Source organism: Glycine max, chromosome 5 (genome assembly GCF_000004515.6).
Source record: "Glycine max cultivar Williams 82 chromosome 5, Glycine_max_v4.0, whole genome shotgun sequence".
Taxonomy (NCBI): domain Eukaryota; kingdom Viridiplantae; phylum Streptophyta; class Magnoliopsida; order Fabales; family Fabaceae; genus Glycine; species Glycine max.
Window position 1 is genome coordinate 34107635 of NC_038241.2, and position 27135 is coordinate 34134769.

At 30.8% G+C, this 27135-nt stretch overlaps 3 protein-coding genes across 5 annotated transcripts; 2 read left to right on the top strand and 1 right to left on the bottom strand.

Moving 5' to 3' along the window:
• Positions 1 to 2258: 2258 nt before the first annotated feature.
• LOC106798866 (myosin tail region-interacting protein MTI1-like) lies at positions 2259 to 2912 on the bottom strand. Its single transcript, XM_014776051.1, has one exon. The coding sequence runs from the start codon at positions 2910 to 2912 to the stop codon at positions 2259 to 2261; it is 654 nt and encodes a 217-aa protein (XP_014631537.1).
• Positions 2913 to 6579: 3667 nt separating this feature from the next.
• LOC100797646 (probable arabinosyltransferase ARAD1) lies at positions 6580 to 10218 on the top strand. Of its 3 annotated transcripts, XM_026128473.2 has the most exons (5): positions 6580 to 7237; positions 8195 to 8491; positions 8728 to 8823; positions 8942 to 8996; positions 9376 to 10218. In XM_026128473.2, the coding sequence occupies exons 1-5, from the start codon at positions 6770 to 6772 to the stop codon at positions 9381 to 9383; spliced, it is 924 nt and encodes a 307-aa protein (XP_025984258.1). In that variant the 5' UTR covers positions 6580 to 6769; the 3' UTR covers positions 9384 to 10218. The 3 variants fall into 3 exon arrangements, with proteins under 3 accessions (XP_025984258.1, XP_040871461.1, XP_003524893.1); XM_041015527.1 differs by lacking the exon at positions 9376 to 10218 and having other exon boundaries at positions 8942 to 9358; XM_003524845.5 differs by lacking the exon at positions 8942 to 8996 and having other exon boundaries at positions 6581 to 7237.
• Positions 10219 to 18295: 8077 nt separating this feature from the next.
• On the top strand, positions 18296 to 21427 carry LOC100500657 (putative caffeoyl-CoA 3-O-methyltransferase). The gene is made up of 5 exons (NM_001250549.2): positions 18296 to 18413; positions 19657 to 19745; positions 19888 to 20035; positions 20354 to 20482; positions 20968 to 21427. Exons 1-5 carry the CDS (start codon positions 18360 to 18362, stop codon positions 21256 to 21258), a joined length of 711 nt encoding a protein of 236 aa, NP_001237478.1. The 5' UTR covers positions 18296 to 18359; the 3' UTR covers positions 21259 to 21427.
• Positions 21428 to 27135: the final 5708 nt, after the last annotated feature.

Genomic DNA, 27135 nt, shown 5'->3' on the forward strand with positions numbered 1-27135 from the left:
TTTTGATAATGATGTGCAGCTAACTGTTGTTATTTGTCAAAAATTCATTTTTCAATTTGATAATGTTATGAAAATAAATCGGATATCTAATGCCAATTGAATTCAAATAAGCAAGTGAAGAGATTACAGGCAAAATACAAGCGTACATACAAGAAATTGGCTCTCGACAACAATAGAGTTGGCATCACAGTGGTTATATAATAGGTTTAAAAACTAGTCTTGTAACATTCAGCCATATAATATAAGGTGGGCCGATGAGGCCCGAATTGTATTCTGGTCCCTCCTTCTCTTTCGCTACCCCTTCCTTCCCATCAATTGGTATGTTCATCTTTTTAGACATTTTACTGAGAGGATATTTCATGTTCACATATAAAAAAAATAAAATTAGAAAATAAATAAAGTTGTCATATTTCATGTTCAATGTGGAAAACAAAATTAGAAAATAAATAAAGTTGTGATGAGATGAAATTTTTTTTATCAAAAATGACTTTTTGAAATAAAGTATTCATATTTTAGAAATGTATTTCCAAAACCATGTGTCATTTTTAGAATACATATACAATAAAATATGTGCATATATTCAATGTTCCATTATCTCCAAAAAATAATACTCGTAAGAAATAGAAAACTATAGTTATATATACATCCATCCAAACTAACTTATATTTGATTTCGCTTACTTAACTTTATGTTGTTCATTGTAATTTCTTACTTTTAAACTAACTTAAGCTAATTATTTTTTATTAGTTTTGGATCTAATGATCCTCAAACTTCATTCAATCCTTGATACATTGATGTTGGTAAGAATTGGAGAGGTTTTTTTTTTTAACTCCCAAACTATGGAAAAAATACGACAAACCTCAAGGTTTTGAACAAGATAATTCTTGAAAGAATAGAGAGAAACTATCACTCTTAAGTGCAACTATTCAACAATTAAAGTTTAAGGGTGTTTTAATTACTTTTGTAGATAAAATCTCCCTTATTTGATATTAAGGTGTTCATGAGAAAGTTTGAGACATGTTTATTTGAATTCTTACTACTATCTTGATTTATTTATTTGAATTCGAATTTGATTAGTTCAAATATGTCTTTTTATTATTGATATGTTCACATTAAGGTGTTCATGAGAAAGTTTAAGACATGTTGATAAGATCCAATTACACATGATAAGATCTAATTATACATAGGTCAAGTTCACATTAATATACTTTTTATTATTGATATATTATTATAAGATAAATATATATTTTTAATTAAAAATTTGTTAACACACACCTATTTGGTTTTTTTAGAAAAAAATATGTTAGCCATATCAATCATAATTACATTAACATACTCCTTCTAAAGAGTGAGTGTATATTAATAAATTTCATAAACATTTATTAATGTACATTGACTTAATTTTATAGAAGGAATTAGCAAGTATTTCTAAATAAATACAGGACATGTTTTTGTCAAGAGATGACTAAATAATTGTACTCCATAATGGTTCTCTTTATTCAACAGTTCTTCCTTAGTATTTGGTTGTCAAATTCTTTGGAGGATTGTGATACTTGTAAAAAGGAAATCAGACACTTAAATTAGGACACAACGTACAATAATAAATAGATATAATAAATAAAAATCAAGTGTTGTATTTAAAAAATCTCATCCTTATTTATATATATCTATCTTAATGGATATTGGACATGTGAACTTTTACGCACGATTACCATTTTTGGTAATCCTTTGTTGATTATTTCTTATAGTGTTTGTTATGGGTCTGCAACTCAAGAACTGGTTTCGAGGACCAGGGCCTCCATGAGGAAGAAGAAGAAGAGTAAAGGAAGTGCTTCTATATTTCTCATTGCTCTTATTTTATTTACAAGGTTATTTATAATGCTTCCTAATAACTGAATTTGTCCTTTAGCTTGTAAGAATATTACAAATAACAAAGTTTGTTATCTTTGTCCCCTATTGGTAGACAAAGCTTATTCTAGCAAGATTATACTACCCCATGGCCATGCTGCTCATATGAAATCCTTAAGGTACGGAGGTTTCGTAATTCTTTTTTTGGGCTTGTTTACTTCTTGCACCTCTGATTGCACCCTTGCTTCTGGCTTCGTGAATATGTTCTTTGTTGTTGCCTTTGGTTCCTTATCACTTCCTAACATTCCCTGCCCCATCAAAAACACCTTATCCTCAAGGTGTTGGGGCTTCAAACTATGGCTTCCAAAAATAATATCAGGATCCCAAGGTCTATTCCGACGAATTGCATCTCATTTAGCAGTTGTGCATAGTGCAAAGGCAAATGGTTGTGCGGCCATGGCAGTCCCATAGGACACATGCCCCATCTCAAACAACGCCATGTCTTTATTTTTCCAAGGCTTGTCATTCGGAACAACTACATGGTCATAAAGCGGAACAATGCCGATGAGCTTGTTGAAGGAAATGGCGGTACGAATGAGATCGAGATTGGGCAGATGAAGAACAGGCATAGGAAGCGGACCTGACAATGGTGGAAGGAATGGTTGCACGGGTGCAGGACATGGAGGCGTAGTCGGCCTGGGAATCGGAGGCGGCATGGACGACAAAGGTGGCATGGACGGCAAAGTCGACATGGGTGACGGAGTCGGCATGGGCGGCGGAGGCGGCATGGGCAATGGAGTTGGCATGGGTGGCAGAGATGGCATGAGCCGCAGAGTCGACATGAACGGAGTCGATATGATGGTGACTGGTATCAATTCCTGTGCAGGGACGGAAGATGAAAAATGTGGAGTGGGATTGCGAAGGCTCAGTCGCTGAAGAAGGTCGTCGATGGTGGTGGCTAAGGTGTCGACAGCAGTGGCGAGGTTGAGTTGACTGAGGGTAAGTTTGGCCAAGGCGACTTCGAGGCAGTCCACGCCAGCGGGAGAAAGTTTGGCGTCCGCCATTCGAGGTGTGTGCTGAAATAGAAGGGAAGGTGGTTGCTGATGGAGGGTAGTGTGGAGAGGAAGCAATGAGGAGAGGTGGTTTGGCGGGTGGTGTGGGTTGCCGTGGTTGGAGCTGGTATGGTAGCCATGGAAGCTCAATGAAAGCACCAAATGTTACAAGTCTGCAACTCAAGAACTGGTTTTGAGGACTAGGGCCTCCGTGAGGAAGAAGAAGAAGAAGAGTAAAGGAAGTGTTTCTATATTTCTCATTGCTCTTGCTTTATTTATAAGGTTATTTATAACGCTTCCTAATAACTGAATTTGTCCTTTAGCTTGCAAGAATATTACAAATAACAGAGTTTTTTTATCTTTGTCCCCTATTGGCAGACAAAGCTGATTATAGTAAGATTATACTACCCGCATGATCACACTGCTCATACGAAATCCTTAAGGTACGAAGGTTTCGTAATTCTTCTTTTGGGCTTGTTTACTTCTTGCACCTCTGTTTGCACCCTTGCTTCTGGCTTCGTGAATATGTTCTCTGTTGTTGCCTTTGGTTCCTTATCACTTCCTAACAGTGTTAATGGTTATTATGACCTTAATTAGGGTTTAGATCATAATCAATTACTATTAGTTATCTTTGTGCGGGATGTTGGTTATTGGATGGGTCGAATAGGGTGTTCGATTATGTGTTTAAGACCAAAGGGTTGGGAGTTGGGACAATATGCTCCCTTCAACCCGTATGTTCTTCCAACCATCGCCACTTGCTTACAAGCATCCGAGTATCATACGAGCTTGTTTTCTCATCAATTTTGTGTTGCAGATATACAAGTTTCTGAATAATTGAATTCCTTGTTTGTGTAGGGATATACGACTTACTTAAGTATGTCTTTTTCAGGTAATTGAGGGGGTGTATCTGGTTATTCGGATGACCAAATACCCCATATAGAACACCTATTCAAATTAAGATGATTTTTTTACAGCATTAACTCAAAATGTTAGTATATCAAAACATACTGAGTCTAATTTTTAAAGGTCAAGTCTATCATATCCTTCTCGCAACCTACCCTTCGGCGGGAGGGTGACACAGGGCTCACGGGTGCGTCTTCGAAGGGAGGAAGGTGCATGGAGTCGCCACCAACGTTTATTGGGGAAAAATGTCAGAAAAATTGAAAAGCGTGTGTGGTCTACGAACTTTGAGTGTGAAAGATTTGGGAGTTGTATTTACGCACGGGGAAGGTATTAGCACCCCACGCGTCTCTCACAAAGGACGACAACCTTTAATCAAATGTGCAATATCATGTCTTCAATTTGTTTTATTTTCCCTTTTTTATGTTTTTATGTCTTTTTTATGCCTTCTGTATTTTTTATCTTTTTTTGGTCGACAAGGGTGTTTCCTTCGCTCCTACGTATCCTCAATTGCGATGAGGAAATCAGACCTACGTAGTTCTTTTAGAACTAAACGTTGGTTAAGTTGTTTTTATTTTTTTTCGCAAGATAGATTTTAATTGAACAAAGGTCATTTAAGGCGTTGGACCATTAAATGATCTTTTGATTTTGAAAGGAGAGAAACGTTAAGGCGTTGGACCATTAACGATCTCTTGGTTTTGAAATGAGAGAAAACGTTAAGGCGTTGGATCATTAACGATCTCTTGGGGTGGTCGACAAAAGCGAGGCTATTGTTCCTACGTTTGTGATGAGGAAATCAGACCTACGTAGTTCTTGCAAAAGTGATGTGTTGGTTTTATGCTTTTGAACGGTCCATGTCAACTAATAAAAGCAAAGAGGTCTGTTTAAGGCGTTGGACCTTAAAACAATTTTAACTGACTTTTACGGATAAAGCTTGATTTGTGAGTTGATTTTAGCCTTAGTTTCACTTTGGTTATTAGTCAATTAATTCAAGGAAACTTTGAAAGAAAAACGTCCGATTGATTTTTTTGATTATTTTATTCAAAGATATTTTGATTATTCTATTATTTTTTTTCAAGATATTTTGATTATTTTATTATTATTATTTTTTTATTTAACCGAGGTTACAACGTGAACGATCGGTTAGATTTTGCTTTAATAGTGATTAAACGACATTACAACACAAATGATCGGTTGAAATTCATTTTATCATTTATTAGGCGAGATAACGACTTAAATAAAAGGTTAAAACACGTTAAAAATAGAAGAAAAGAAAATTGAAAGTGAACGAGATGAAGATGAAAGCAAACAAAACAAGAAATGAATTAAAAGTCTCGGATTCGAACACTTACCGGTTGAAGAACGAAGAACGGACGAAGAAAGGTGAAGAACGGAGGAAAATCATCACAGATTTGCTCATGCAAACGTCTCGGAAGCGTTACGGAAGCACTTCAACTTGATTTTTCTTCACGGAAACGTGTTTTTTTTTATACCTAAAATAGTTGAAATGCATATCCTAGGGGTCATGAACAGTTTTGAAACAGTCCTTATCCCCTATTTATCGGAAAAAAGGGAGGTGCTTGCCAACGTTGCCGCCCAGAGACTTCTTGAGGAAGATTTCTAAGCACACCCAAAATACTAAATTCACCCCCCTTTTCGTACCTTACGGAAGTATTTTGGATTTGATTTTCATTTTTTTTCTCTTCCTTTTCACCAATATTAAGTGAAATATGGTTACCCAAGGTTTTTGGAAATTTTACGGAAGTCATGGAAGCCCCAAAAACCATTTTTCAACAAAACGTGGAAGAGCTTGCCGCCTAGTTGCTTCCTCCTTAGGCAACCCAACTTCCAAAATGCTTTGGAAGGGGCTTGATTCTAATTGCTATTTACACCCCTATCTTGATAAGTTCACCCCCCGTTTTTGTGTTTTTGGTTGTTTTCTTTCTGAAATGTCACAAAACTTTACGGATTCCACCGCGATGAGTGTTAAGCCTTCCAAAGCGATTATCAATGGTCCTCGGATGAAATTAGAGTGTAACAGTTTATTTACACACACTCGACTTTTCTAAATACACTTCTGTTTTTGTGTTTTTGACCGGTTTTTTCCCGAAACATCTCGAAACTTTACGGATTCTACAACGATGGGTGTTAAACATTTTTACGTGATCAAACGAAGGTCGCATGCCAACAAATAATAGTCCCCGAACAAAATTAGGATATGATAATCCTCAACACTGCATTCAAAAACACGAAAGTGCACATGAAAATTTATTTTAAAAGGTCAAATCTGCCGGATCCTCCTGATCCGTGAATACTACATTCAAAGTGCACATGCAAAAATAAAAACTACCAAAGTGCACATGCAATTTTTTTGAAATTGTTATAAGGGACGCGGACAAAAATCAACTACAAGTGAATGAGAAGAAAATCAAAGTTCTTTATTCAATCGTAAATTTTTGTCAATGTTTGCAGATTTATTACCTCCAAAATAAAGAGGTTATATTTTAATGAATAAAAAATACTTATATTTATTTATTAATTAGTGATTATATAAAAAATTGTTTTTTTGACGAGTTAAAAAAAGAATTGTGTTGCTAGCATAAAATATTTTCTACTTTCAATATTATTATATTTATAATTATAAAATTTGTGATTATATAATAGTATGAAAACTATTATCAGCATTAATATACAAAATATTTATTTTTATAAAAAATTAATAGTATTTTTTTCCCATCCCATTAGATGATTAAAATTAGAAATTAGAAAAGAAAACGACATAAGCTCACTCTGGAAGAAATGCATCTTCTTGGCCTTCACATTTGGCTGACATCGCAACTGATCGCAGAGCTAAGAAAGCAAGTCGTATCAGAAGCTGCAGAAGAAGAAGATAACTTACAAGCATCAATCAGGCTCACTATTATTCCCCGGAATATTTCAAAAAACAAGAAGAAGAAAAAGAAACTGCAATGTATGGAAAAGTGGTTCTCTCGTTCATTTTCGTGCTCTTGCTCGTCCTTTCTTACTCAATTTTCATAGGCACCCTCGACATTCGACCTTATTTCTTCCCGCGCCTAAAGTTACCCTCTGGTGCACCTGCTCCCTGTGCACCCGACCCGCCTCTTCGGGTTTTCATGTACGATCTCCCTCGCCGATTCAACGTCGGCATGATTGACCGCCGGAGCGCGGCGGAGATGCCCGTCACCGTCGAGGACTGGCCGGCGTGGCCGGTGAACTGGGGGCTGAAGAAGCAGCACAGCGTGGAGTACTGGATGATGGGGTCGCTCCTCAACGTCGGCGGGGGCAGAGAAGTGGTTAGGGTTTCGGATCCGGAACTCGCCCAAGCGTTCTTCGTGCCGTTCTTCTCGTCGCTCAGCTTCAACACGCATGGTCACACCATGAAGGATCCCGCCACGCAGATTGATCGCCAATTGCAGGTGCGTCGCTACGTTTCTCAATTGTTCCGAATTGATTTGTGAATCATTCAGATGCTATGCTGTGAGAGTTATTTTTCACAGCTAGGCTTTGCATGTTTAGCCTTAGATTGCGATTAGTAAGATCACGTGAAGATTTATGATACAGGATGTTTGTTAAACGGCATTAGATGCTGAAAAATCATAAGAATTTAATGAATGAGTTCACTTCACACCAGTCTAGAAGGTTGGAATATCATAATGAAGTCTTCTCAGGATCGCACGAGTTGAACTCTGCTCATGTACCTGCATGGATTCCATCGCTAAGTCAGTGCTTGAGAATTGTAGCTGCAGGAGGAGAATGAGAGACTGTAAAGTTGGAAAATGGGCCTATTTATATGATTTATTTATATTATTCTCCTATAGGCTATGGTGGTGCTTCTTACTTGATGAGGCGTGAGAAATACCTCCAAGGGTCAACCCTGTGAAATCCGTTGAGTCTGCTTAACGAACTTTGGCATCAGATCTGGTACATTACGACTATACTGGGATTGGTGTAGTGCCAGAAGATTCTTGATGTTAGGCCTTATGTGTCAGCTATTGTGCTTGATTATGTTGGGCTAGCACATTGGCTTTATTCTTAATTGTAGGTCTGAATCCTTCCCAGAGGGATCTGGAACAGCTAGTGTTCCGTCGTGTTTGGAATTTGTGCTGAGGAACATAAAAGCTGTTTTCTCCACTTATTTATGATGTGTTATGACAATTGTTTGCTTTTTTTGTTTTGAATTGTTTCTTGAGTTGATATGTAATGGATTTTATGTATGTTATACAGTTTCTTGCCATGCTTACATTGTATTTTTTTTTTTTTTGAGAAATGCAGGGTGTTGTACAGTGTGTGGTTGTACCTGTATCTGTGCATCATAGCTATTGTTTTACAAATCTCTGTTGTCAATGTTAAGCAGGGCTTGTTTCTGGTGTCAGGTTGATTTAATGGAATTATTAAAGAAATCCAATTACTGGCAGAGGTCTGGAGGTAGAGACCATGTATTTCCCATGACGCACCCCAATGCCTTCAGGTTCCTACGAGATCAGTTGAATGAATCGATTCAGGTTGTTGTGGATTTCGGTCGCTATCCTAGGGGCATGTCTAATTTGAACAAAGATGTGGTGTCCCCGTATGTGCATGTTGTGGACTCTTTTACAGATGATGAGCCTCAAGATCCGTACGAGTCTCGCTCCACATTGCTTTTCTTCCGAGGGAGGACTTACAGGAAAGATGTATGTCTAACTGAGAGTTAGCTGTACGAATAATGTGTTTCTTAATAGGACAAGGTTCTTCTAAAGTAATTTTGTCTTTAAAGTGAGCAAGTAAAGTGCATTGTGATCTTAACTCAGTAATCCAAAGGTGGATATACCCATTCTTGCTCACTTTAAAGCCAATCTAAGTTTACATGAGCTTTTTCCTTCTTTAAATTCCATGATAATTGATTTTGTGGTGTCTGTGATGTTTGCAGGAAGGGATTGTCCGTGTTAAACTAGCAAAGATATTGGCTGGTTATGATGATGTTCACTATGAGCGAAGTGTTGCTACAGAAGAGAACATAAAAGCGGTATGCAGTATAGTTACGTAATTGATCTTTGCTTACCTTACCTGTAGTTGGAATATTTGTGGTTAACCATTTAAAAGATTGATTTTACAACTATTTTCTTCTTCATTGTAAATCAAAGGTCATGACTCAGGATTCCTTTAAAAAAGCGAAAGATATTTCAGATAACTTACACAGTAAGAACTACCCATGTGCTGCACTTCTCTACATATTGTATTCCCCATGCATTCTGACTCTTGAGAATTTGAATGTTGAGATACAATTTGCTTTTTGTGGACAAAATGAATTGTTTGTGAGCTCCCCCCCACCAAACCTGATGAATCTAGTACTAGTTTTAGATTTCTCACTTTCTCTCTCAAAAACAATCATATGATATCCTGAATAAAAAACATGCTTCATTTTGAGGGTGCAAAGACTTTGAAACTTTTTTTGCAATATAACCAAGATGATATCTGCTAGGGGAGAGGAATTATAGTCAATTTTTTTTAATCTTTTCGTATCATGCTAAAATCATTAACTACAGTGTTCCTTTATCCACTGCTCTTGATACAACAGTCATCTAAAGGGATGCGTTCTTCAAAGTTCTGTTTGCATCCAGCAGGAGACACACCATCATCTTGTCGGCTTTTTGATGCCATTGTGAGTCATTGCATTCCTGTCATTGTGAGTGATCAAATTGAACTCCCATTTGAGGATGAGATTGACTACTCCCAGTTCTCGGTTTTCTTCTCTTTCAAAGAGGCATTACAGCCTGGCTACATGATCGATCAACTTCGTAAATTTCCAAAGGAGAAATGGACTGAAATGTGGAGGCAACTAAAAAGCATCTCCCATCATTATGAATTCCGATATCCTCCAAAAAGAGAAGATGCTGTTGATATGCTGTGGAGACAGGTCAAGCACAAACTTCCAGGGGTGAAACTTTCTGTTCATAGAAACCGGAGGTTAAAAATCCCAGATTGGTGGCAGGGGAGATGATTTTTGGGGCTTTCGTGTTGATCTTGTACATTCTTCAGTTACAGGGACAATCCCTGAAAGGGAGGAATATCATTAATACGTCTTCTTATCTCAACATTTTGAAATTGAGATTTTTGTATAAGTTTTAATCTGTGATTTGTTTTAGCATTGGCTTCTAATTTGGTGGGCATTTAGTGACATCTCACTTGGGGGCTTGATGTTCATGAACATTGCCACTTCCTAGACAATTGTTGTATCTCCTCTTCTGGGTCATTTCGATTGAATATGGACTTTCTAGTTGTGCAATCGAAGATATGCTCTCAGGAGGAGGGGGGGAGATACGTGAGAAAGGGATTTCAATTTCCACTTTGTCATTCTACAGTTCACTCACTTTATAATTTGTACATCTCCATTCATGCTAAAGAACTAAATTTAATCCTAGAATTCATTTACTTTCATGATTTGGTTACATTTTTCTGTCCATTTTCCATGTGATGCTGGTTGTTTGTAAGTTGATTTTGACTTAAATAACAATTTAGTCCTTATAAAATATCTTATTTTTTGTTTTAGTCGTTTAAAGATTTTTTTTAGTCCTGTAAAATTTTAAATTTTTTTATTTTAGTTTCTTCAATCAAGTAACAAATGTTTGTGGTAATCCATTGACTTTATCAGAGAATTTATGAGATGGTCATATATATATATATATATATATATATATATATATATATATATATATATATATATATATATATATATATATATATATATATGTATGTATGTATTTATTGTGGAGAACAAAGGCAAATAAATTAGTTTGTAATGCTTTGCAGGTTTTATACCTCTACTTAAAAGAGATTTCGATAATAGCTTTGTTATCGGCTTGTTCGCTTCTCTTAGAATTGGACTTAACCCCAAAATTACTTATAAATTAGCTATCCCTCTACTTTGGCAATTGCTTCTTGCACTGCACCTAGTATTTTTCTTATGCACCTAGTAAATTTTTGTAAATTCTGAAAGTACCCCTACTAATAAACATATAGATTTGCAATTCATATATGGATTACAAATTTTTTTAATTTTTTTAAATGCGTTTTATGAATTAATTTAAAATTAATGATTCATAAAGGATTGAACTTTTGACTTTTGCATTATTAGTATGATTCTCTAATCACTTAGAGCTGGTCAATTATGTTATAAAATAATTAATATCACTATATATAACACTAAAATTTTTAAGGTATATTTAATACACATATAATTAATGTCAATTATGTTTATATAATAAATTTTATGACATTTAATTTTGATCTAATAATTAATTTATTGACATATATAAATTTTTATTAAATCTATGATTTTTATTTAAAATTAATATATGTAAAAAAATAAATTATAATGTCAAAATTAATTATAATAAGGACAAAATCAAAAATCATAATTATAAAAAACTATAATTAAATTTATTAAAAAACATTAAAAATGTTTTTTTTAATAAAAAATTGAAAATATAAATTTACAATTTATATGTTCATACGAATTTACAAAAAATTTACTGGGTGCACAAGAAGGTGCAATTGCCCTCTACTTATCACCTACCGGGTGCAATTGCCCTCTACTTATCACCCGTGGGAGGTCCAATAATCATTATGATAAACTTTGCCAGGCCATTACTTCTTGCACCCCACATATTTCTCCTTGTACCTCCTTTTAATTTTAAAATTTTGGTTTAAATACATTTTTGTTCCTTGTAATTTAGTTTTCTTATTTTATTTTTCTTCCTGGTTTTTTTTCTGTTAGTCCTTGAAAATTATGTTTTTTTTTGTTTTTAGTCCTTAAAATAATTTAGATAGCACTTTGAAAAATAAAAAAATATTATCTAAAACGTCGTAACGATGAAAAATAAAACAAACATAATTTATAAGGACTAAAAACAAAAAAAAAATTTACAAGGACTAAAAGCAAAAAATCACTAAATTACAAGGACTAAAAAAATATTTAAACTTATAATTTTGAAAATCTCCAAATTATCCACCTTTTTTTATGTTATTTTGTTACCACTGCTGTGTCTCCAAGAGCTTCAACAGTCAAGTAGGAGAAGGTAGCAAGGCCAAAAAGTGAACCAGTAAGTAGCAATTGCTGGAATAGAACCCAAAAAACAATAATGAGAGCAATGTTCAAAGGACCAACCTTATGCAGGAAATGAATCAAGGCATTAAAGAAGATAATGCAGCAACTATGCATTTTTTTTTTCCATCCAGACACAAGATGTCATCGGTTTCAAATCTAAGGTCTCACCTTGGTAAATTTTACAAGGAGAAATGGACTGAATTTCGAAAATTTATTTTTTGATGTCCAATGGAACATGTATATCATGAACGTTTAACTATTCATTTGATTCCTGCATTTGTATTATTTTTAAGTTTTGATTTATATATTTAGAAAGTACACGTTTAAGTCTTTGCATATACATTTTTTAATTACATTTTAATTTTTGTCGTCAAATCTCTCAAGCTTTTAACATTGTGGTAGTATGACATTGATGTAGCGGTGATGTGGCAATAACATATCTAAGCTCGATGTTTTAGTTCTTATAATTACACCATTTTAACTTTTCGATCCCTAAAAATAATATGAGCAAACTTTTTATATTTTAGTTGTTGGGAATAAATTTGTATGCCCACGATCCAAGTTATTATGTAATCAATTCTAATTTTAATAATAAAGTATTATTTTATTTTTATTATCATATTTTACTATTTGATTAAATGATCAATTTGATAATGTACTCGATTAAAATTAAAGACTTGTTATTATAATAGAGATTATGATAATGAAAAATAAGTTTGTTCTAATTTTAATTTAAACTGTTCTTGATCATGGGATTATTGTAGATAGGATATCAATAATTTGGATAGATTAATATATATGTAATAGTATTTATTGGATAAATATTAATAGATCTCATTTATTAATTTGCATATATAAATGAGTCACATGTTGATGTGATCATTGAACTGACTCAATTAAAATTTTTTAATGATTACAATTTATCATAAACTGTCAATAGAAAATTCTCAAAAGAAGAGGTACAATAATTTTTTTTGACCTGAGATTGTCATAGTAATTAACATGTTATTTGTTGTATTTTGATTTCGGACACCTAATGCTTTACAACGCTTGTTGAATGAATATTAGATATAATTAAATACCTGTAGAATTAATGATTAATCAAGAAGGAATTCATCAACTCTTGGTAATGAGTTTCAACTCTATGAATAAAATTATATCCTAGTCAGGAAAATTAAATGAAAGAAGAAATAAGTTTCTTAAGTCATTATGAGTTAACTCAAAAGGGTTTGACAATAATACCATATTCTAGAGTTAACCCAAAGTTGTAAAGATGAAAGAAATTATTACACCACTCTTTTAATGGTTCTTGAAAGTAAAATGTTACTTCATGTTATCTGGACGTTAAGGAGTGTTGCTAAACGCCTACCTTGATTAGTATATTAATTTGATTAATATATTACCGGTTTAGTATTGAACCTATGAGGTCACACACAGACGAGTGTTATAATCTCTATTAAAGAAATTATTTTAATATTTGATGATTAATTAAATTAGAGAATTTAATATAATCAAATGATTAATTGATTTCAGAAAGGTAGAATATTATTATATTTTTGATAGCACTAAAAATATAAATAATATGAAAGATTTGGTAAAAGAAGAGAGACAAGCATGTATGATTTTGTATTTGGGATTTGGGTTAAAAAGAAGGCTAGATATAAGTTTGACTTGATCAATTATTATTTCAATTTTAATTGTTAAATGGTTAGCAATAAAAGGTAACAAGAAATAATATAGCTTAAAAAAGGATACTATCAATAATGATTTTGATCTGACCAGAAATTTGATATCCTTAACGTGCTATAAATAGAGTCTTGGACTGCACGTTGAATGAATCCCAATATCATTTTTCTATTCTTATTTTTTTCACTTGTCAAAGTTGTTGGCGAATAGAGGTTAGTCTCGTGTGGATACACTTAGAGTTTTCACACTATTGACGAATTTTTATGCTTTAAGAGCTCATCAACAAGGTACATTTTTTAATATGTCACTTGTTTATAATATAATTTAAATATAAGATAGATTCTTTTATTCCACAATGTGTGTTTTTTAATACCTTTTCTCTTACATTAGTTTCTAACATCACCTCTTTCCTTTTAGTTTCTTTCTCTTCTTTTTCTTTATCAACAGCTCTTCCTTTCAGAGAAACTCAAGTTTGGTGGAAAAAATTCTCAAGCTTAGCTTGGGAATGGTAGTAGGTTACAAGTTGGTGACTAAACCAGGGCAAAATCAGAGTGCACGTTTCTTTGTGTTACGGCAACAAAATGGCATACCTTATTATTTTATTTCAATTTTATTGCCCTTTTTTTTATTCATCAACATTTCAATCATTTTTTATTTAAGAAAAATAATTGAATTATTTTAAATCAACTTTTAAAAGAGGAGAAAAATGACAATGGAAAATAAAAATTCAGTCAAAACAATCATACATATATTATATACCTCACCCTTGAATATTTTTGTATTGCAGCCTTTTACATTGAAATAACCTTTCCAGCATCATCCTCTCTTCTCTTTTCGTCTCGTATGACGACGTATATTTTTTTATTACATTATATTTGTGTGAAATATTTATTAATTTTCATTATAAAAACTCAATTAATCACTTATAATAAAATCTTGCTTTTCAATTACTTTTTTTCTTTTCTAAATCTCAAACTCAGCATTATTTTACTTAAGAATCGAATCTTATATTACTTGAACTAATAACATGTTGGAATATGACTTATATGCTTTGTAAAATTGGTGTACTCAAACCAATAACATGCCATCAGTACTAATTTTTCCAATAATGGGAACTCAAAGTCACAGAAAAGCTCTTGAGGTTCTTCAGCGAAACAAGTCACATGACTTTCAATTGTTTGGAACTTTAATAAACAAGATTTTTTTGGAGTGGTTGTCTTCACTTGTTGATTTTATTTTTTTTTAATTTAAGAGAAATTGATCATTGGCTGTGAGTTAAGAATACAGAAGAGGCCGTGACGCGAACGTTTGAAGTTTGAACCGGTCATGGCTTCTCGTTTTGCATTTGTAAAACAACCCTTCTAGACGATGACAAAGCAAAGAAAATTCGAACAAACGCAATAACATTAATCACGAGTCATTTATATTTTAACTTTTCTACTCTCTATATGAGTTGATATCAAATAATACTCTCTATACGAGTCGTTTAGTTGTTATCATCTTGCTTTCATTTATTTGGATGGATGTTTTCAAAACACACATATATATGTATATGTGAAAAATAAATAAAATAATGAATAAAAAGTGCAACCAAAAATAAAAACATACATATATATGTGTTTGGTTGGATTTTTAAAAATATTTTCAGTGAAAATAAAAACAAGAAACAACCAAAAAATAAAAATAATAAATTCTCGTTTTCAGTTGAGAACAGAAATCTTATTTCGAATAAAATGAAATTACGGTGATAATAAATGTAATTTTAAACAATCTAAAAATACAAAATGATAAGAAGTCAATATATCATAAATTTTTAATATTTTTATTTCATGAAAATAAAAAATAAGAAGTGAAACCAAACATATTTTTAGAATTCTAATCTTTTAAAAATAAAAATAATTTTAAAAAATAAAAACAAAAAATAAAATACAAATCAAATACCGCCTAAGTCTAAGTGATTCCGCACGCAGTGAAATCAGCACTCAGCAAGGGGCCCTGGAAACGAGGAATTATAGTTCCATCGTTGAAAAACAAAACGCGTGCTTGAATTAAGGCAAATGATGGGTAGACCTGTGTGTGTGGTTTTTATACAAGTATACTTATACTTATCTCCCTTCTGGAATATTTGAAAAGGGACTAAATTGTTTGCTTTATACTTTTTTATTTTTTTCATAGCAATATTTTTTTTTTCAAATTTTATTTATTTTTCGATTGAATTTTAAATTAATTAAGATTCATTTCCAGTAATGAACTGAAGGGTTAGAAAAAAAAAATACATTTCTCCTGTTAATAATAAACTTTGTTCGTCTTGTGACCGCGAGAAAGTGAGAGTAGGCTGCTCTAACGATTCGGTACTTTTACATATAAAAAAAATGTTTAATTCTTCGTTTGGCTCTTATGATTACAAAAGTTTTACCTTTAAACTTATATATATATTTAAACCATTTTAATCTTTATAAATATGCTATTTTTAATTTTTTTAATTTTCATCATAGGAACTAATAGAATTAAAAAGGATGTGTGTAGGAATTAAAAAGAATTAAAAATAATGTGTAACGGTTAAAATGAGATTTTAAGTACAAAGACTAAAATATTTTTATAATTATAGAGATAAATAAGTAATTAAATAAAAAATTATCGATGTAGATTTTTTTTGCGGTGCAGGGCAGAAAAAAGAAACAGATTAGAAGAAAGAAAATAAAGAAAGAGAAAGAGTAATAAATGTTATAAATGATGTGATAAAAAATAAAAAGGAAAAATAGAATATAAGTAACGTGGAAGAAAGAAAAAATGTATGTTAATAATAACCCTTATATAAAGCCTGTGAGCTGAGAAATATACTTAAATTATAAATCTAGATTAATTATTTTCTCAAAATTGATATGAAAAATTATTTGCAAATCTTTTGCTTTCTGAGACTGATGCTTAATACTTGCAAGCTGATTTTTCTTATATATAAAGCTCCAGTGATCATCCTACTTTAATCGAAGTACTAAATTTTAATCCGTGTAATACACGAAATATACAGAGTGTGTAGATTTTTTAATTGATTTTTTTATCTAATATGATTATGTTTTATCTGATTATAGACATAATGTTTTATTCCTTTGTCTATTTTGTAAAGGATTTAAGACATGATTGATTATATTTTTTTGTCCTATTCAATAAACTCTGAAATATATATTAATTGTTATGAAGTAATATAATATTGACAATGTCACCTCAGATGAATTACTTTTAAAAAAAATAGATGAATAATTGGAGTGAATACTAATATATACAGTATATATAATATTCAGTTATTTGTTTAAATATAGTCAAAATACTCTCACAAATTATGAAAAATTATATTATGAATGTTTTTGCATTATTTGTATGCTAAAATTATTAAGATTATTAAAAATTGTTCATAAACAATATAAGGTAACACGAACACAAAATACGTGTAATGATGGGTAAAATGACACAAAAGTATATAGTGTGTAAGATGTTAAAAAAAAGTAGCGTTAAATATATATTTTTTCTCTGTAAGTTAATATTTTTGTTTGTCTGTATGTTCATTTTTTTAAAATTTTAATTTATTGATGTTTTTTGAATTTTGGTCTTTCGGAATTTTTGTATTCAATTTTATTACTTATAAGTTTATATTATTTTTTTTAATTTTAGTTTTTTAAGATTATAATTTTTTCATTTATAGTTTTCATAAGGTTGTGTTTATCGAAACTAAAATTAAAAAAAAAACATAAATTTATACGGATTAAAAATAAAAATAATATCTTACAAAAATCAAAATTTAAAAAAATAAAAACTTACAAAAGTTAAAATTAAAAAAGTAAACTTACAATAATCAAAAATAAAAATTTCCAACTTACAATATATAATATGATATAATTGGACGCATATGCCACATTGCCATAAAACAACATGAATCATTCTTTTAAATTAAATGTTTTAAAACTAAAACTAATAAAAATATATTTTTAAAGGAAAAAATTAATGGTTGATTGGATTTCTTTTCATAAAAAAATATTTTTAGTTAGGAAAAGAGGAAATAAATGCTCACACCAAGTTTATACCTTACAGATGCAACACTCCAAATGACTCATGTTCTTAAACTAAGAGCACAAAACATAAGAGAAACATCTCTCAACTATTTCATTTTTTATTTCTGAAATAATTTTAAAAATTTATCAATTTTACAATGATACAAACGAAATGGCTAAATTATTCCAATGTTTACACATTTATTAACTGAATTAGTGTTTTTAATTTTTTAGAAACTTTTTTTAATCATGTTATTATTTTAAAATATCAATCAATTTTATTGATGATTAATTTATGTTAAAAAATGTAATGGACTATCTTTGATGAAATTTCCAATCACATTTTTTATGAACAAAATTCAATCCAAAATTTTACTTAGATAAAACTCTTATTTAGACTAATAACTTATTGATTTCATTTTTGAGGGATTAAATTAACACTAAGTTTAAGTTTTCATAGACCAAATAAATCATTTATCGAAAAATAAATTGCTAACTTAACAGTCTTTATCAGCCCAACGACGCAAAAATAGAAACTCAAAAACAAACTTTTCTTCTTGTACCGCGGGAAAGTGGGGAATGCTTACTTTTCCTTTGCTCAAAATCTCTACACTCGCTCCTCTATATAATCTATATAAAGTCACTAAACTGAGAAACTATTTACTCATAGATAGATATATACAGTATATCGTATACGCTGCAGTTTGATTGCATTTTACTTCAACCATGTCGGGTGATTTAGCATACAAGAGCATTCTCCAGAGTTCAGCACTTATGAAGGTAATTAAATTAAACCCATTTGATTAATTCATTTATTTATATACTCCAAAGTCCAGCACTTATTTTCTTGAAAAAAAGTACAGCAATTCTTACATCATAATTTAATCAAACTATACAGTACATTTGTTTTCTATTTTTTTTTAAATACTTTTAGTTAGGAAAAGTGGAAATAAACACTCACCAAATTCATATATACCTTGGGCATGCAACACCCCAATGACTCATATCCTTAAACTAAGAGCACAAAACATAACAGAAAAAGTTAAATGAACTATTTGATTTTTTTTAATATTATTTTATTTATTTATTTTGATTTTTTATCTATTAAAAAGTTTATTTTGATCTTTCATTTTTTTTAAATATTCAAAATGATTCTTCCATTAATTTGAAGTTAACACGGCTAATAATAATCAAATACCAACTACTAAAAGTCATCATAAAACAAAAAATAAGAAAGAAACAACAATGTATCAATATCAGTTTCATCCTTCACAAGCCATAATTTCCTTTTTTCCATATCAAAATTCACAAACCTCACACAATTTAATTAATGATTAAGCTTTAGTATAACATCATCCACATAAATTTGATGCGCAACCTACCTTTCTTAAAATCACTTGCATAACATCCTCTTTGGTTTCTCATCTCAACTCACAAAATCATTAATCCACAACTATTTTTGTACCCAAACTCGAGGAGGTTGTTGGATACAACAGGAACTCTGATTCTCTAACGAAATCATCTGCAAGACATTGTAATGCAATTCTCCCTCATCCCTTCAACAAGAACTTGGACGTCCATCTAAATGAGAAATTCTTTATTCCTCTCTTCACTTTGATTCTTGAATGTCTGGTAATTTTTCAAGTTGAATTTGTTGTACGATTTTAAGGATTTCAATTTGAATGTGAGACTTGTGATTTTCAATTTGAGAAAAAGTGGATTAGGATTTTTCATGACTTTTAGCCGCTGGTATTTGATTATCGTCAACGATGTTAATTTCAAACTAAAGAAAGGATCACTTTAAACTTTTTTAAAAAGAAAAAATTAAAATGAACTTTTAAAAAGATAAAAGACTAAAATAAATAAAAAAATAAGATAAAGGACTAAATAGTTAATTTGGGATTAAAAAAACATGTAACACTCAACTATTTATTTTTTTATTGCTTTTGAAAAAAATAATCAATTTTACGGCTATACAAATTGAATAAAGATATTAATTTTTTCGAAAATATATTTTGTACAGTACATCTTTGAAACGAGTGCCTATCCAAAAGAGCATGAACAATTAAAGCTACTCAGAGAGACCACGGTACAGAAGTGCCAGGAAAATTCGTAAGTTAACTGAATCGAATTGTATTTGTTTTCTTCTTTTTGAATATTCTTTTGTTTTGAACATGTAATTATAGTAGAATAAAATATTGATTTTTTCGGAAGTATACTTTCTTTTTTATAAAGGGTTAATATATGTTGGCAGGGAATATATCATGAATGTGCCAGTGGATGAAGCGCAGTTCGTATCTATTCTGCTTAAAATCATGAATGCGAAGAAAACACTGGAAATTGGAGTATTCACTGGCTATTCTCTTCTTGCCACAGCTCTTGCTCTGCCTCATGATGGCAAGGTACCATATCACATTGTTGTAGTGTTGTATATACTCAAAAGGACAAATAAAATATATAAGAACGAGAGTTAAATTGTGTTTCTTAATTTTTTAAAATATTTTTTAAACTATTTTAGAGGATAAAAGCACGTTACTCGATAATGTCGAAGAAAGCAGAGTTATGACCACGGATTAGACAAATACAAGTTTTTGAAAGATATTTCTGAACAAGCATATGGCCATAGAAAGATATTTTTTAAAAACAATATCTCAAGTCATTTTCATTAAAGTATGCACATTCTAATAAGTAAGCAAAAACGATTTTATTGGGTGCTTCAGATAACAGCAATTGATGTAAATAGAAAAACATACGAGATTGGATTGCCATTCATTCAAAAGGCAGGAATGGAGCACAAAATTGACTTTATCCTTGGTGATGCATTATCAGTTCTCAACGATCTTATTAATGTAAGTTTTTCTATATTTTGATTGAAATTGTGTTATGGTAATTACTTGACAGTTTAAACTGGTTTTTTATGTGATAATATACGATTTTCTATAGTATTCAAAGTTTTGAACTAGTAATACTCAATCAAAACTTACGGTATGAGATTCAAAATTTTAATTAATTATAATTATGAATTTTCCTGATAGTACTTCCAAACAAAGTCATTGTTATAATTTATTATTAGAGTTTAATAATTATGTCTTGTTTAATTATAATTTGTTGTTATTATTATGACCAATTATCATAAAAATCAGTAAATTTATTATATATGATGAGTTATAATTAAATGATGATATAAAATTTTTATGCAGTCAATAATTTTTTTCTCTTATTATTAATATCCTATATTTTATTTTTCTCCACTTTTTGGTTGCATTTTTATTGTTTCCTTTAATTAATAATCATTGAAGAGTGAAAAAGAAAAATAACAAGGCAAAAATTGCAGGATAAGCATGAAGACTCATTTGACTATGTATTTGTGGATGCGGATAAAGCAGAATACATAAAATATCACGAGTTGGTGTTAAAATTGGTGAAAAAGGGTGGAATAATTGCATATGACAACACTTTATATTTTGGTACAGTTGCTATGCCTGAGGAAGACGTAAAGTGGGATATTCTGAGGCAGAATAGAAAGCCTTTGATTGAATTCAACAACTTTATAGCAAACGATTCTCGCTTGGAATCAGCAATTGTTTCTATTGGGGATGGCGTAACCCTGTGTAGACGTCTGTGATCCCTTCAAATGGAAGAGAGATAAAAAGCAGTATAAGAATAGTTGGGTCACAACTCTTACAATTTAGTTTGCCAAATAAAAACATCACTTTAAATTTTGTATCCCTCCTGATTATGTTGCAGAATAAATGCTTATTACGTTGAAGAAATATATATAAAAGTTAGTACCGATGATATTTGTATTTTATGAGTAAATTACAAATCTCTTTCTTTGTATTTAAAACTTACACAAATTTTTAAATGTCGTCTAAATATTTAAGAGTAACTATTTAGAGTAACAAGTTATGTATGTTGACGTTTTTATTAAAAAAAATAAAATATTTTTCATTATTGTAAATATGAAAATGTTTAAAATTTGTCTGTAAAAAATTGTTTATTTGTAATCCCTATAAAATTTAAATATGTCATTTTTTGGCTTAGAGTTGGACTCGGGTTACCCGAACCTACATGTGAATCTAGGTGCGTAGAAAGTTAATTTTTTCAACTTTTTTTGCATCATTTATATGTATAACCGATATAGAAAATGTTTAAAACTAAGTGTATATTAATTTGTAGAAAGTATCATGTTTTTTTTTTACTTTTTTACATCAATTATATAATGCAAAAACAATGTTTCTGCATGGTTTATACATATAAATGATGCAAAAAAGTTGAAAAAATTGACACATTCTATAATAACATACACGTAAATTTTAGTAACTTGAACTTAGTCTCAAACATAAAAATAACATTTAAATTTTGCGAGAATGAAATATAGACAAAAAGTTTTGTAATGATTAATTTCAAACATTTTCATATTTATAAGGAAGAAAAACATATTTTAATATTTTTTAATCAAAATTGTTAATGTATATGACTTGTTACTGCCAAATGTTGAGACGACATTTAGGGAGTTTGTGTAGGTTTTAAAAATACAAGAAAGACATGTGTAATTTTCTTAAACATCAAAGGAGATATGTGCAAGCTTTATAAAAAAAAAAATACATGTACAATTTCCTTAAACCTCCTAGACATATGAAATTTACTTTATTTTCATCTTACTTAACCAAAATCAAATGTATACTAAGCAACAAAAAATATGGCTTTCCACACCAAAATTAACCTTGCGGAAGATATTATTAAAAATAGATTAAGCCTGATTAATTAGTCTTAATTACCTTGTGTTTGGTATCTGGCTAGATAACACTCAACGTGGGTTTAGAAAGTAACTTGTAGTTATTTTCGCATTGTTTTTTTTATGTGATTTTTACTGTACATAAATTTCTAAACTTGAACCAAACATGTATTTAAAAGTTAGCTCGAGAGAGAAAAATTGTTTGAAGTCGTATAACGAGTGTTCTAGTTATATTGATTCTTAATCAATATGAGACATCCTAAATTAAACATCTCTTGAGAATGAAATTTTCAAGATTAGACATCTAGAAATTGTTCAACATTAAAACTAAACCAGCTCTGCTATCATACTAAAATTGTACCAAGACCGATTCACTCTAAAAATCCAATTCAAGAGATTGAGGAGAGTTGTTCAAGTCTAACTCATGCAACACACAGGACAATAGACTAAATAGAGTCAAATTGACCAACTCAAGAAAATATGTAGAATGGAAACACATTTTATCAACGAGAAGATAGATAGTCACCATGGTGCTTCTATGTAAAGAGTAGCCATTTTTAGGAGCATTAACCAATCTATATTAGCGTCTCTTATATTTGACGGTCTATCTTTACCTCCCTTAAGTCTATGATTGACCAAAAGTTTCTCTAGAGATAAAATCGACCTATAGTTTTTTTTTTTATCGGCAAATAAACTTGTATATTGATCGAAATACGAAGTAACCACTCAATAGATTCCCCCATACACCTACATAGTTCTTAACAAAACAAAAAGATTGTACCAGAGCTGCTACCCCGCAATTAGCGATTACATAATAACCAAAAAAAAAAAAAAATCAGATTTTGCACCCCTTAAGTACCGTACCTACTAAGTTGCAACCATACATGATTCCATGGAATTAGTGAGTGAAAAGATAATCTCTCCTCCACACAAAAATCGACCTATATCAAACACTTGTCGACCAAGAAAGGAAAATATAGAGGAGAATGTCAGTAAGTCTCTCTGGTCATTTTAGGAAATCTTCACTCTCAAACATTATATTCATCCAATTGAAGTATTCTTAAAAGAAAAAAGAGTCACTTACAACATATCTCATCCAACACATGCCCAAACCTTCAACCAGAATTTGAGTCATGATTCGAGGTTAGTCACTTTATGATGTTGGAATGACCATAACTAACCATAAAAAATCCATTCCATCAACCAAGTGATCTCAATAATTCAAGCTAAAAGGGGTGAAGAGAATTGATTTAATTTTCAAAACCCCAACGCAGTTTAAGCACAAACAATAAAAACAAGTAATTAAAGAGTTTAGGGATAGAAAGAGTGCTCCAGTATTTTATTTTGGTTCAGTCAACATTACTTATGTTCAGTCCAGAAACAGTACTTGAAATTTTTCACTAAGTCAACGAATTATAGAGTAGCAAGTCGATTATGTCACTACGCATGACAACCTAAACCTTGGGACACCCCTTCCTAATCACTATACGTAGATCTTAGGGATCATACACCTTAGTAAATCTGAAAATACAGTAGCATACTTCTTTTACTCTCAACCCCCCTCCACCACTCAACCTCGAGACCCCTTTACCTATATCCCTCAAATTGAATGAAACCTTCAAGAGACTCTTCCTTAAAACAAAACAATTCGTATAGTACAACTTCTCAAAAGCAAATGTAGACACACATAAGTTCCTAGCACCCCCCTTCATCTACCAAACAATGCATACCATGAATTTTTCATTTACTCAACTATTTATTTTGATAATGGTTTAATTGTAATCAAGAAAGAAAATAAAAAATAAGATTTTTTTTTGGGAATGACAAAAATGAGCTTGTGCTCTCACGCATCTTTTAGTAAAAAGAACTAAAAAGTACATAATTCATTATTAACGTTGATATATATTTGTCACACTTTTTATACTCTCGAGGACTAAATTTTGTATTTTCATCTTTCAAGGATTTATTTGTTAACGAAGTGGAAAAACGAAAAGTAGAAAAAATATTATGACAAATATATTCTTATGCTGACAATCTACGTTGTCAATCATTTCAATAACAAAAGTGGCTATTTACCCTTATTATTATTATTATTATTATTATTATTATTATTATTATTATGGGCTTATTACAAGAGTATAACATAACTTAAATGCTTTCAAAAACATAAATTAAGTATGTACATAGTTAAGACTCTTTTTTACTATCCCATCTTTTATTTACATTATTCTTTTTCATAAATGTTACATAGTTTGAAGTGTTAAATATCTACAACCTTATAAACAAATCAAATAATGTGACATTTTTTTTTTGGAGAAAAACATATGAATCTATCAAGAATGTCAAAATTGAGGTGTTTTTATTCTGCATCTCCCAAAAGATTTCAGCTAACAAAAATATCCATTTATCAAGCACTCTCATTCCGGAACGACTATTCCAGAATAAAATACTCTTCCAGAATAACTATTTTGAAATATCTACTTCGGAATAGGTTTCCAAAGTGTTTATTCTATTTCAAAATAAGAAAAATTATATTTCAGAATAGGATACATTTCCAGAATAACTATTATGAAATATAGTTTTTTATATTCAAGAATAGCTATTTTGGAACATAAGTTTTCGTATTTCAAAATAGTTATTTTGAAAACGTATCCTATTCCAAAATAGCCAACAAGACCTCCCTTCCCTTCTTCAAACTCAGAATCCATGCTGCCAAGCCGTCGTGTCAATGTGTGCCATGTCTGCACCTCCGTGTCACCAAGCCCAACCATCACCATCATCGTTCCAACGTAGTTTCCAGGACTCCCCCTTTTCTTTATTATTGTCCCTCTTCTAATTCTGTTCTTAACAAGTCCAACCACCACCATTAACAACCTCAATGTCATCGCCAAAAGAATAATGGTGTCAATTCGTATTGGATGGTAAAAGAAGACGATTACACAAAAATTGAATACCTAAACCTTGGTGGTGTCACATTCATATTCGAGATAAGAGGATGCTTGGGCGGCATAGGAAAGAGGTAGAAGAGATGTTAGAGTTAAGGGTATTTTTTGCATTGAGACTTTTTGAGAGGAGGAGGATACCAATACCAAAAAATGAATGAGATGGATCAAGTTCAAACCATTTAGGAGAAACAACAAACACAAAAAATAGAGCAATTGCTATTTGTTTAATCTTTTTACTTAGACACCTCCTTTTTGTAATTTTTGTAATATTTTTTAAAACTACGTTCTCAAATTGATTTTGGAAAATGGAAATGGATAAATGGTTCAAAAATTTATTTCCAAAATCTATTAAGTACATTCTAGAGAATATTTTCTAAGCGAATCTTTCATGGATTGAAGAGTTCTAAAATATGTATTTTATTCCATCCATAAAATTTGTTAATAATTTTATTCTATCATATAACACTGTACTTTATATATATATATATATATATATATATATATATATATATATATATATATATATATATATATATATATATATATATACACACACACACATAAAAAGATAGAAATATATTTGACTCGGGATCGACCTAAAAAAGTTAACTTAAAAATATTGTTCTTTTTATTGCCTAAAAAATTGTGAAATGAGAAGATACCTCTAATATTACCGAAAAAAATGTTAATAAACATATTAGGACTATCAGTAGAGAATTACTTAAAAGAAAAGTTATTGTACTCGCTTAAATGGTAAGTAATTTTATCCAATCTTAGCCCTCAACTAATCCTTGAAACTTAAGGTACATCCCTAAAAAAGGAACTCACTAAACAGGATTTTAGGAACATAAAGAAAATAGAATTTGCATCTGTAGAGAGGACAAGTGTTTCCTGAAATATTACTAAAGATGCCATTTTGATTACACGCATTCTTGACATAATTCTCAATCAAACAACATGAAAACAAACACCACAAAAATATCAAGGAAAGTGTAATCATGAGTAGAATGCACCTTTAATTTATCTTTTATTTACTAGAATACAAGTATCTATATGAAATTGAACGATGATAATAACTATTCTCAGGGTTGCCTTTCTGGTCATGGTCAACAAGGCCCACCACTTTCTTTTAAGGGTATGATCAAGAGGTGCTTGAGGCGGCCTATGAGTCACTTTCCATTTAGGGGAAGGTGATTTCAAACAATACAATTTAATTAATTATTAATGCGCATTAACGTACACACACACACACACATATATATATATATATATATATATATATATATATATATATATATATATATATATATGTTGGGTCGATCATGGGGTATGAGTCTATAATCAATCTATGATATGTACCTACGATTATATATGTTAAAGTATCTAAAGTTTTTTTCCAAGGGTCTCCGGAAGAATCTGCTACAGGGTTTAGCTCTCATTTTCCCTCCTTCAAAGGCAACCCACCCTTTACATATTTATATTTAATAAACTGTCTTCTGTAGAATCCTTTTGGTGTTGCATGTGTTGATGACCTTTCTTTTGAGACATTGTGTAATAGCATTGGTTGGTCTCATTTTACATGTTTTTTTTAAATATTTATTATTTCATAAAATTAACAAATATTAATTATTCTTTTAACAATATAATTCATTAGTATCTGATTTAAATATTCTAATAATATGAGAATTTGCTATAACTCTTAATTGGCCATTCATTTAGTGCTTTAATTTCATCCAATCATCACTTCACTACGCAATGATATGCATATTGGTTAACGGGGATTCTAAATACTATAATTCTAGTGTTTTAGATCCAGGAT

Coding starts and splice junctions, on each gene's coding strand:
- LOC100500657 (NM_001250549.2), top strand. CDS start 18,360: ATGTCGGGTGATTTAGCATACAAGAGCATTCTCCAGAGTTCAGCACTT. Junction 18,414..19,656: donor AGAGTTCAGCACTTATGAAG/GTAATTAAATTA, acceptor TATTTTGTACAG/TACATCTTTGAAACGAGTGC. Junction 20,483..20,967: donor TTCTCAACGATCTTATTAAT/GTAAGTTTTTCT, acceptor CAAAAATTGCAG/GATAAGCATGAAGACTCATT.
- LOC106798866 (XM_014776051.1), bottom strand. CDS start 2,912: ATGGCGGACGCCAAACTTTCTCCCGCTGGCGTGGACTGCCTCGAAGTC.
- LOC100797646 (XM_003524845.5), top strand. CDS start 6,770: ATGTATGGAAAAGTGGTTCTCTCGTTCATTTTCGTGCTCTTGCTCGTC. Junction 7,238..8,194: donor AGATTGATCGCCAATTGCAG/GTGCGTCGCTAC, acceptor TTCTGGTGTCAG/GTTGATTTAATGGAATTATT. Junction 8,824..9,375: donor CAGAAGAGAACATAAAAGCG/GTATGCAGTATA, acceptor TTGATACAACAG/TCATCTAAAGGGATGCGTTC.